Source organism: Watersipora subatra, chromosome 8 (assembly GCF_963576615.1).
Source record: "Watersipora subatra chromosome 8, tzWatSuba1.1, whole genome shotgun sequence".
Lineage (NCBI taxonomy): Eukaryota > Metazoa > Bryozoa > Gymnolaemata > Cheilostomatida > Watersiporidae > Watersipora > Watersipora subatra.
Window position 1 is genome coordinate 35,696,471 of NC_088715.1, and position 13,077 is coordinate 35,709,547.

At 37.0% G+C, this 13,077-nt stretch overlaps 2 protein-coding genes across 2 annotated transcripts in view; both read left to right on the forward strand.

The window, feature by feature from the left end:
• Positions 1-12,951, forward strand: part of LOC137401605 (protein YIPF6-like) — a 30,789-nt gene extending 17,838 nt beyond the window's left edge. Inside the window, exons 5-6 of the mRNA XM_068088037.1 lie at positions 8,505-8,662; positions 12,338-12,951. Of these exons, the coding sequence (XP_067944138.1) occupies positions 8,505-8,662; positions 12,338-12,453 (274 nt within the window). The 3' untranslated portion in view covers positions 12,454-12,951. The remainder of the gene's footprint in view (positions 1-8,504; positions 8,663-12,337) is intronic.
• The window catches only part of LOC137401410 (uncharacterized), a 388,865-nt gene that overhangs the window by 256,307 nt on the left and 119,481 nt on the right, over positions 1-13,077 (forward strand). The gene's annotated exons all lie outside the window — the stretch shown is intronic.

Here is a 13,077-nt window from a genome sequence, read left to right on the forward strand (position 1 = left end):
GATATACGATACACGGCATACAACGGATATACGATACACGGCATACAACGGATATACGATACACGGCATACAACGGATATACGATACGCGGCATACAACGGATATACGATACACGGCATACAACGGATATACGATACACGGCATACAACGACAGATATACGATACACGGCATACAACGGATATACGATACACGGCATACAACGGATATACGATACACGGCATACAACGGATATACGATACGCGGCATACAACGGATATACGATACACGGCATACAACGGATATACGATACACGGCATACAACGACAGATATACGATACACGACATACAACGACAGATATACGATACACGGCATACAACGACATACTTTGAGAAATATAGATATTAATCTATGAGAAAGTAGATATATAAATCAAATATCAATGCTGGATATCAAGCATAGATGGCTTGTTGCAAATTAAAAGGCTTCTAATGTGAAGTTTAAAAATTTTTTATCAGAAAGTATAGAGATTTTGTTATCACTTGTGATTTGTTTGTTGTTTTAGTTTATGTGACTGCCAGGACGTTTTCAGATTAAAATAGGCAAAACTTGATTGCTGTTAAAATGCTCAGAAGAAAATACATCTTTTTCTTTTGAGCGTTTTAACCGAGATCAATTTTGCTGAATTTTCTTTAAGTTTATCTGAAGGTTACCTAGCCTTTCCTTGCTTTCGCTAAGCGTATGTTTGGTAAAAAATTTTAAAGATTTTTTGCAAACCTTTAGAAAAGTCGTTAACGAAGATATTTGGCTGATGATGGTAATAACAATGCCTAAGAATTACTAAAAGTTGAGGTTTATCTCTATGGTTTGGAATATAGGGATTTTCTAATGCGATAACAACCGTCTCGGTAGCCGCTGGGCAAAAAACTGTTCGAGTTAGCCAAGTTGAGGTCGAGTTATCTAAAGCAATTTATCATTGCGTGAGAACGGACAAAACAAATCCGTTCGAATTAACCGTATGTTCGAGCTATCCGAGAGCGGGTTATCCAAGTTTGACTGCATATATATATATATTTAGCCACGTAATTATAATCATGCAGTTGCCATGGTCAACAAGTTATACAAAGACTAGAGGTTTTCCTCTTTACCTGAATGAATATATGTATAACTTTCTATTCACATTGATAATCATTAACAAAATGTTTTTCATTACACGCTAAAACTAAAATGAAAATACCGAAGTCAGGAATCATTGAGTTGAACAAATATGTTTTAAAAGTTGGTAATCTAATAGTATTGTGGAGGAGCCAGGATAATGAACTGAATGTTGTAGTGACAGAAAGTTTATAAACTGAAATGTACAACGGTAGATGTAGTATGTTGGTGTCTCGGAATAGAAAACGATGTTGGTCACATGTGTGGAAGGATAACTACAAATATTCTAAACACTGAAATTGTGAAACTGTGAAATTAAAGTATTTATGAATAAAAATATGAAAGCATCATTGTTCATTCAGGTAACAGTTTTGGTAATACTATTATTTATCTGGATAAGTTAGCTCAGCCAATACATTATGATTATAAAATGTCAGCATCCATATAACATTATTTAGAGTGTGATTTTATGTTTGCTGCACGAGGCAGTTTGAGCTCACATTTAAGCTTGCTAATGTTAGACTGCATGATAAAAGAACACATGTATTCAGTCTTTATTACCAGAGAGGATGCTGTGTCTCAGAAACATGGCAGGTAGGGTCTTAGAGTAGACAACTCCAACATAGCGGTGATATTGAGAAGCAGGCTGGTCACTATCACCACTCCACTTGTCAGTTCAACTATGTGTATTCCTACCAGAGGGGCTGTTAAAGTGTGACATGATGATACAGGTGCTTCTCAAATGTAGCCTATCAAGTGAAAATATAGTTCTAGCTATACGGATGCCCAAACAGTACCATGTGACTCGCAGTGAAAGAAACCTTGATGACTGATATGTAATCTTAAGGATGACATGAACAGCAGATGTTCAAAATTTTGGTACAATGGTGCTCTTGTTTTAGTTCAACACTCCTGATTATTTTTATGTGAGGAAAACTCACTGTTTGTTCTGCGCCTCTATTTTATTAAAAGTTACACTAGAGGAAAACCATAGCACTTGGTTTCTTGTGCAAAAAAGGTACTTACAAGTGGGTCATGTATTGTTCTGATACCACCAAATCTTGAAGGTTCATAAAGTATGTCTACAAAATAAAAAATAAGTCTGAACTATTTGGACTTATGTAACAGGCGGGGTTTCCAATCACAACGGCGTCGATTAGCTGCTGTTTTTATTTATGCATCGTGGGTGTGAGTTCAATTCTCCGGTACCGCTAATATTTTTTCATGCTGTGTTCATTGCACACAATCGATGAGCCTCTCTGAGCTGTCTTTTTAAATACCAAGTTGACAGACAGTATTCTAAATAAGCATCAGTTTATAACAATATAATCATGATATTTTGTTTATAGCAATAATTTTGATAGTTGAGGAACTAAAAACGGTTTTGCAGACGAAAATACTCATAAAGAGACATAATGAGATCATTTTGCCAGCAACACACAGACATATGATTATATATTGATACATAGACATATGATTATATATATTGATACATAGACATATGATTATATATATTGATACATAGATATATGATTATATATATTGATACATAGATATATGATTATATATATTGTTATATAGATATATGATTATATATATTGACACATAGATATATGATTTACGATGCCAACACATAGATATATGATTTACGATGCCAACACATAGATATATGATTTATGATGCCAACACATAGATATATGATTTACGATGCCAATCTCGATGGTTTTCCAGTACAGACGCTCCCCAACTTACGAACGAGTTACGTTCGGAACGATCGTTCGTAAGGTGAATTCGTTCGTAAGTTGCTTCAGTGCTATATTTTGTATTATAATTCATGTTTAAGGCCTATATAAATATATTGAAGGTTTATATAAGTATGTTTAAGGCTTGTATAAGTAACCTGTATTGGTTTGTACTGAAAAAATATAAATATTTAATAAAATGGAGAGAATACTGTGGTGGACGCTGGGCCATGACACTGCATTTCTTATTTATTGTATGTGTTGTCATTTTTATTATATCGTTGTTTCAATCGTTATGCTATCCCTTATCGTTGTTGTCTTATTTTTTGTATGTGTTATCCTTTTATTATATCGTTGTTTCACTCGTTATGCTATTGTTATATCTGATATCCCTTCATAACACAATCACTTATCGTCACTTATATTGTTGTCATACCAACGTGCTAGCGGTCCTATTTATTCACCTTGTTAGCCGGTGTTCTTACCGTTTGCCGGAATGGTTGATATTATGGTATATAAAGGAGCGCGCTCACTTAGTTGAGCAGAGCAGATAGCTGTACGCCCTTCGGCTAGTGAAATTTCCTTTGCTAATAAAAAGCTGAATGAAACTACACGCACTCTCTTCTCTTTATTTATTAGTCTAGATCGTGCCAAGTAAAGGCCGGCGAATTCCTTTACAATACGAACAGTAAAAATAAAAAAGTTCTTTGCGCACTGGAGATACGTTCACTCACTTATGCACTGCAACGAACTGGGCAGAGGAAGGTGGATGCTGGGTGGGGCTTCTGAGTAGTGCCTCTTTCCGCCGCTAATACATCGGTAATACCGTTGGTATTAGCGGCGGATATACGCGCAGACCTGTTCGTATGTACCATTGTTCGTAACTTGAATGTTCGTAAGTAGGGGAGCGTCTGTACATAGATGTGAGACAAAATCACTTTTTAATGCATTTCCCCCGCCAGGTTATTTACTGTATGAATGTATTGATAGATATAATGTAATGCTCGTCTGCTTAATCTGTACTGATGAGTCATAAAAATAACACCTGCACTACCTGCATTGCTGCAAGGTCACACATACTTAACCCTTTGAACCCTGGCCGGTCTTGTCAATGCTTCTTGTCAATGCTTCTTGTCAATGCTTCTTGTCAATGCTTCTTGTCAATGCTTCTTGGCAATGCTCCTTGTCAATGCTTCTTGTCAACGCTTCCTGTCAATGCTTCTTGTCAACGCTTCTTGTCAACGCTTCTTGTCAACGCTTCTTGTCAACGCTTCTTGTCAACGCTTCTTGTCAACGCTTCTTGTCAACGCTTCTTGTCAACGCTTCTTGTCAACGCTTCTTGTCAACGCTTCTTGACAACGCTTCTTGTCAACGCTTCTTGTCAACGCTCCTTGTCAACGCTTCTTGTCAACGCTTCTTGTCAACGCTTCTTGTCAACGCTTCTTGTCAACGCTTCTTGTCAACGCTCCTTGTCAACGCTTCTTGTCAACGCTTCTTGTCAACGCTTCTTGTCAACGCTTCTTGTCAACGCTTCTTGTCAACGCTTGTCAACGCTTCTTGACAATGCTTCTTGTCAACGCTTCTTGTCAACGCTTGTCAACGCTTCTTGTCAACGCTTCTTGTCAACGCTTCTTGTCAACGCTTCTTGACAACGCTTCTTGTCAACGCTTCTTGTCAATGCTCCTTGTCAACGCTTCTTGTCAACGCTTCTTGTCAACGCTTCTTGTCAACGCTTCTTGTCAACGCTTCTTGTCAACGCTTCTTGTCAACGCTTCTTGTCAACGCTTCTTGTCAACGCTTCTTGTCAACGCTTCTTGTCAACGCTTCTTGTCAACGCTTCTTGTCAACGCTTCTTGTCAACGCTTCTTGTCAACGCTTCTTGTCAACGCTTCTTGTCAACGCTTCTTGTCAACGCTTCTTGTCAATGCTCCTTGTCAACGCGTGTCAACGCTTCTTGTCAATGCTTCTTGTCAATGCTTCTTGTCAATGCCTGTCAGTAGCTCTGGGCAATTTGTCCAACGATCCGAAGTTTTAAAACTTTTATTAAAGGTTGACTTGCAACAAAATTCACATTACAGTTATTTGGTATCAAAAGATTCACCATGTGTTACTCTGTTGTGTTTTAGGTGCAAAATATGTGGAAATGTGATTACAAGCTCTTAAAAACTCAAAAATACACAGTTAATCGCAGCCATCACGAAAACGCCATAGATTTGAATCTCTTTATTTCGATGACGTACTCACGCATTGTGCAGTAGATACAAAAAGCCGAACGCACTGAATGACTGAACAGACCGAATATCTTTTGGGAGTTGGCCTCCCTCAACTATTATCTATAAATCAATTATTATCTATAAATAATATTGATTGCATGTTTTATATAAATATAATTATAATAAATATTACTATATATAGAAATAAATAAATTAATTTCCAATTGAATAAAGAAACAATTTTGGCTAGTTATTTAGCTATTAGTTCACCAATGGTTAACGATACTACTGAACAAATATAACCTTTTGCTTCTACAAGGCATTTCCCTTTTATCTGTCAAAGGTAAGGCAAGTACTGATTGGACTAGTGACAGCAAAAATACTTCGATTGAATATGTAATATTTTTATTCACAGCGAGCTTCACTGGCGCGAAAATAAACAACAGCCTCTAAAATGTTTCTACGGAATTCATTGAGCTCTTTATTTATAGAAGTTTGAGTTACGCACCCTTATCCTTAAATAATCACACGAGAGGGCAACTCCCAAAATATTCGGTCTGTTTAGTCATTCAATGCGTTCGGCTTTTCGTATCTACCGAACATTGTGATTATAGTTTTTCATCACGTGACATAATAGGCTCAATATAAAACGTTTCGTAGCACTAGTTTATGGCAAACACTTCGGGTTCTACCGAAAGCCCGTATCAAATATAGTTGCTCTGCTAACAGGCCTGTCATGTTTATTAGAGGATGATATGCACTTCTTCAAGCTAAGGTTAAAAATTAAACAAATTTTTACGATAGGTTTTGAGATATCAGTGCTCAGAGTGACAGCATTACAATGATGATGAAATAGACGCGTAAGGGCAATAGACATGGTTTTATTGTAAATCGTGAAGTATATTTGTAACAATATCTCGACGAATGAGGTTGCATGAAAGTGTGAACAGAAGCCCATCGTGTTCAACTATGTCCCATTTGAGCCGTTTTGGAAAGGGATTTCAATCTACGGCTTTTTCGTGATGGCTGCAATTAACTGTTCGTTTTTGAGCTTTTAAGAGCTTGTAATCACATGTCCACATATTTGGCACCTACAACACAACAGAGTAAGACATAGTGAATCTTTTGATACCAAATAACTGTAATGTGAATTTTGTTGTTTAAATATACCTAAATGTGCTCATTATACAATGGTATTTGATAAAACGCTAGTAAACAAGTCCGGCAGCCCACAGAAAATGTCGTCAAACAGAACAAAACAGTAGGCCCACTTTACCATTATTTGGGCTAAAACTTCAAAGGTTCTTACGATTTTAAAAATTCGTAAAAACATTTACAGTTGTATCATATTCATCAAGTACATTTTCATCATCATTTCATGACTCAAAATATACTGGAAAATTATAGTTAGTATCATAAAATTTTTCATTTGCATCACAATTATCGATGACCTACCAACGAACAAGTCGTATCGATTTTTATGCCAAATTTTTATTTTAATAAAATTTGTTATTATAACGAAGAAAGTAGATAATGATATTCAAAAACTGTTACAAATGTAAGTGAAATTTCTGGTCTGACATTCTGTGCAAGAATTAATTTGATTGGTTCACGCTGTTACTTAGAAACAGCTTCTGGAAACAGAACCATGTAAATGCCGGAATTCCAGCTGTTAGGGTTTCTTATACACAGTACTAACGCTGGAGGGCTCAACAGCTGTTAGGGTTCAAAGGGTTAGAGCACATGTAACAAGCAGATTCCACAAACACTAAAAGGTTATGTCGCCCAATTAGTTTTCTAACAGTGGTTATAGAATTACACCGATCAGCTTGTGCATACATCTTGTGGAGTGGCTATCAAACGTTCTGTCTCAATTACACGTAGTGGAAATTAAAAATGATTTCCTATAAGATTGAGATTCTTGGAAGGCATACACAATTATTTAAAATGTCCAAAGTCGTTTTGTTTTGTATACAACCCAACCTTTACTTGCATACGCCTCAGAATATAAATTTCTCAATGCGCGGTGCTAAGTGTCAGCAAATATGTGACTCTAGACTCGTAAAAATATGCAACAGACAATGTTAGAAGTTTTAGTTCTTTTCAGTTTTTTTGTATGTGAAAGTATGATGAGAATTAAAATGGAAACCTAGCCTAAAATATAACAGAAATTATAATTAAACAAAAGTAACTGTGTTACATTTTACATGTTTTAGGTGTTATATAATGCAGTTGTGTTCATGCTAAGTGTGCCTTGTATGCCTGCCGAATTTATTAAGGAATTATTGTAGATTTTTAAGTTTTGGAACAACTTAGAGTGTACTATTTTATGAAAATACGTGTATTTGCTCTTGCGTATGACTATTTTAACTTTGTATGACTGTCTAAGCACAGTGAATACCCAGGGCTGATACTACCCCCTAAAAGGCCCATTAGGTTCGGCCCAAAATCACGTTTTAGGGGGGTTTCCAGACCATGGGGCACTGTCAGTGAATTTGCTAGTTTAGGGGGGTTTCTACAACCAAGCCAGTAAAATGGCCCATGCTCATTAATGTTTTATTCAGCCAAAGTAATACCAAGAAATTGCACTGAAATTCCAGTCTCCATTTTAATGCAGATAGCTGCTGCTTGCTTGCTGACAGGAAAGCAAGAGAAAAGAGACAGTCGACACTGCATCATCTTAGCAACCCTTTAGCAATATACTCAGAATGAATGATATGATATTTCTTTCATTGATATTCATTATGTTTTCCTTTGTAAATGAAAATGATGGTCTGATGGTTGATGTTTGGAATCAATTTTATTAACCCTTTTGCAGGCATGGCAACATTTTGTTGTTTTGCGATACTGATGTTAGTGGGCGGAGCGACTATTATAGGTCGCCACACAAACGGTTTTTATAAATTGATTAATGGCTAGCTAATTGCCTTTTTTAGTTTAATTTTTTACCAATAGTAAACTACAATATATTGGTCTCTGTTAGCAACAAAAAATAAGCCGTTTGCAGAAGAAAAAACAATCGTTTTTGCAATACTAAACAAACGAAAAATCCGAAATAAAAACGTATGTAAATAAAAATAGGAATTTTGTTTGTAGCCTTTTTCTGCTTTATTAATGCATGAACCATATTGGATGTTTAGAGGGGTGTGGAACCTGGGCATCCTCTAGGGAACTCCCAGTGTTTAGGGGGTGTAATTCAAATTGACCAACCAGGCGATTGGGGGGGTACAATATCCAAATTCAAATTGACCAACCAGGCGATTGGGGGTACAATATCCAAGTCTGGGCCTATCCAGGTGGGTGTTTTTTCAGAGTATCAGCCCTGGGAGTGAATATATCTTTAATCCTAATTGTTCCACCTGTATGACTCCCCCTGGCAGCCACTTTCAACAATCAATACTCTTTTCTTTTGGCAGCTCAACATTCCAGTGTATGTGTGTGCTCGGGTACTGCGTCCTACCATTGGCAGTATCACTGACCTTCTGCAAGGTCATCCTCCTTGTTAGCCAGACTACAGGCCTCTTTGTTATCCGATGTGGCCTGGTACTTCTCTCTCTTTTTTGGTCCATCTTCGGTGAGTATTTTCCGGCCTAATGTAGGAGTTTTCAGCACCTGTTTGTGGAGTCCAGTACAGCAGACACTCTTATAACATAAAGCTTTCTATAACATAAATTCTACTCATTGTAAAGAAATTATGCTAGTTTTTGCAGCGTATTACATAACAAAATGTCATATAACGTAGTGTCAAGTTGGTGCAAAATGTCAACACAAACCAACAATGCCACAGTTAAGGGGTGGTCACACGAGAGCCGAAACGAACTAAACGACGTAAAAATGACGTCGCTGTCAGTTGTAAACTGTTCGGCTGAAGACATTTATGGTCAAAACGAACCATTTCGGTCCTGCTCGAAATCTCGTGGCCGAACCCTTGCTATTGTTGGCTGCTTAAAACTCTAGCGATCACGCGTCACATTTCTCCTTACATGCGTGTGAGCAAAGTTATCAAAGAAATGGGACAATCTATTTATTTCGTTAAATAAACAACACGAAGCAATTTACGACAAGGCTCACCCGGACTTGTGATTGTGTTGCATAAATGTAAGATGTTGCACTTGAGTTTTGCATAAATGTAACAGAATGGTTGTGGTTTTATTTCGTGTAGAATAGAAGTAATGTGTCATCCTCATCCTGATGAAGAATCATTGACTGATTTATTTATGTAAAACCACAGTACTATGATAAAGACCGTTTTTGTTTATGTACTCAACATAGAAAAACATTTCTATGTTAACAAAAAATATAATTATGTTGATGGGAAGGGTTGGCAAAATCTTTGTATCGAGTGATTTATTTTGATCAACTGAACGATCTTCTGATAAATCTGCTGTGTAATTATAATTGTTCCTCTAAGTTTTTTGTTTACAATAGAAATATTTAGCTCAAATACATAAAAACTACCATTGAAACAGTGTCCTGTCTCCATGCATATGATCTTTAGGAAGCGAGGTGACTTTGGATGCCGTGTGACATGTGGCTTAGCCGAACCGAAGTAAAACAACCTCCAAACCAAACCCAAGTCGGTTTGGCCATCGTGTGACCACGGCTTTACTGTACAGTCAGTCAGTCATTAAATCAAAAAGTTTAGCTTTTCCTTCCTGAATTGCCAAAGGAGTGAGCTTGGGAAGGTCTTAGATCGGATTAGGATTGGATTAGGATTGGATTAGGCAATTTATGTCTTTTACTGTGCGAAGAACATAGCATCCCTGTAAGATTTATGTTCCAGGAATGGATTATTTATCCTGTAGAAGCTTCTACTGTATATGAAAGGGGATTGATAGGGCTGTCCTCTGCGACTCAGTACACCCTACTGTCAGACAGCAGTCATTGCAGCCCTTTCAATTAAAGTTTACTTGCAACAAAATTTACCTTGTAGTTATTTCGTATCAAAAGATTCACCATGTTTTACTCTGCTGTGTTGGTGTAAAATATGCGGAAATGTGATTACAAGCTCCTGAAAGCTCAAAAACGAGCAGTTAATCGCCGCCATCATGAAAAATGCCATAGTGTGAATATCTTTATTTTGATGACGTTCTCAAACATTTTGGTTATTGTTTTGTCACGTGATGTTATCACTTGAATTGAAAGGCCAATAAAAGGCTCAATATAAAACGTCTGTCTCGTAGCACTAGTTTATGACAAACACTTCGGGTTCTACCGAAGAGCCTGTATCAAATGTAGATGCTCGCTACTTTACAGTTTTGTTTTGGCTTGGTCTAATCGTCTTAGTCAGCCAAACAGTCAGTCGTGCCAAACAGCACGAAAAATTTCTGCAGCTTTCTTTGACTATCACAGGTGACCAACAAGCTCGTCATGTTCATCAGAGGATGATATGCACTCCTTCGAGCTAAGGTTAATAAATTAAACGAATTTTTATGGTAGTTTTTAAGATATCAGTGCTGAAAGTGACAGCATTACAATGATGATGAAACAGACGCTTAAGGACAATAGACATGGTTTTAATGAATGCGTGATGTATATTTGTGAAAATACTTCGACGAATGAGGTTGCATGAAAGTGTAAACAGAAGCCATCGTGTTCATCTACGTCCCATTTGAGCTGTTTTTGAAAGGGATTCCGATTTACGATTAACTGCGGTTAACTGTTCGTTTTTGAGCTTTTAAGAGCTTGTAATCACATTTCTACACATTTTGCAACTCCAACACAGCAGAGTAAGACATGGTGAATCTTTTGATACCAAATACCTGTAATGTGAATTTTGTTGCAAGTCATCCTATAACATAAACAACAAACATATAACGACAGATGAACTCTGTTCATTTTATCGACCTGGTGACAAGAAGAATACATCTATGTTAGGGTCTATCTATGTCAGGGTCTATCTATGTCAGGGTCTATCTATGTTAGGGTATATCTATGTTAGGGTCTATCTATGTTAGGGTCTATCTATGTTAGGGTCTATCTATGTTAGGGTCTATCTATGTTAGGGTCTATCTATGTTAGGGTCTATCTATGTTAGGGTCTATCAATGTTAGGGTCTATCAATGTTAGGGTCTATGTTAGGGTCTAACTATGTTGGGGTCTATCTACATGTATGTTAGGGTCTATCTATGTTAGGGTCTATCTATGTTAGGGTCTATCTATGTTAGGGTCTATCTATGTTAGGGTCTATCTATGTTAGGGTCTATCTATGTCAGGGTCTATCTATGTCAGGGTCTATCATAGTAAATTCACTGTTCTTCAACCAATATCTGATTTTCTGTACCATGATACTTGTAATACATAAAGAGAGATAGATGGTGGATATTTTCACTTGTGTCATCAAAGTTCTAAAATGTAAACATACTGAACTAAATTGAACAAAATTTGTGATTCTAGCTATTTGCTTCTTATTGTCAGGCAAAACCATTTGTTGTGTTCAAAATCATGATTGAACCATTTGTGAAAAAAATTAAGCCAACCTTGCATATACTAGCATATTTTTAGGACCATTAGCCGCTACCTTTTTCACACATTTTGAGCCATGCGGCTTATTTAGAGGCTTTGGCTATTCTGTGGTTTCTTCTTTCATCGCTAGGGTTGCACTAACCGGAATCTCCGATTAGCTCGCCTCTAGCGGTGAAAAAAAAAACAAAACAGTGCCTAACGGCACTGTTCCGTTTTAACCAGCAAAGTTGCTGCCGTGTTAAAAAGCACCGTCATGAGTTCTGCAACCTATACAAAAGGTGCGGCCTATGTATTGTTTTATTATTGGTTTTTTTAAATATAGCAGATGCGGCATAAATAGGGATGCGGTTAATAGTCCGGCAAATGCGGGATCAGGTTTTTAAATATTTGGTTTATTTGCACACGAACAAACAAAATTGAACATGACAGATAACTCTTGGTTTAAGCTACCTCGGCTCATTTCAACACTTGCATAGCTTTAATGCATTTTTCAAGTGGCCACACATTTAGTAGTTCATAGGCTTTTGTACCTTGATCCGCTATGCAAACCTAAGGCAGGCAATTCAGCAGACCTGCCTCAACAAAACTGTGACATCATCTATACAGACATGTCATACAAACCAATGACACATACTCATACATGCAGACCTGTCAAATATACTTATGACGCTTGTCCGTGTAGACATTATGTAATCTCTTACATTCTTATTTGCCCAAGTACTCGTTTTCACTTATAGTTTTGTCTCTTGTAAACTGCTGACATATTGCTTTGCTTTATTCACAGCATCGACAGCATTTCTCGTTGACAGTCAACCAGACAAGAGGAAGTGTCTGGTTCTTTATCCCATTGGATTGTTTTACTTTGTCATTGGATGGCTCGTCATTTCTCACAATGGATGAACACTATGCATATTCATCTGTAGGCATTATTTTTTATCTCCTTCAAATTAATGTGAACCTGTTATTGTCTGTCAGAGCAGTAGGAAGCACCTGCTCAAACTGTCAATGACTAATATCGCTATAACAACTATAGTGTACCAGGTCTGGAAAGCAACCTGTGATGGAAGGAATATATTTTTATAGCGTGATTAATCTCTGATAGGCTCACACATGAAGGTAATTTTGGTAAAGCTCCCTTAAACTCTGTTTTTGTTTTGTTTTCTGATGTACATACATTGCGGCACAAAAGCCATATTTATTTGATATGATAGTTAATCTCATTGATGGTTTATTGGCTAGCGCAAGAAGCTCTCCGTGTGCTACGTTTGTTTCCTCTCATTTAGCTCTATGGAATCTTATTGTAATTTTGTATGAATATACATATGAGTTACCTTCATAAATATGGTGCTCCTTCATATTCAGGATTGATGCAATAAATATTACTGATGCATGCACTGATAGGGTTGTTGCTCTTTTTTCTATTACCAAATGTCAACCAGTTTGCTCATTTCTTGTATTCAACAAGAGAAAACAACTCTCATGTGTTATATGGCAGGAATCAAGACGATGAGGTGTGTTATCCTG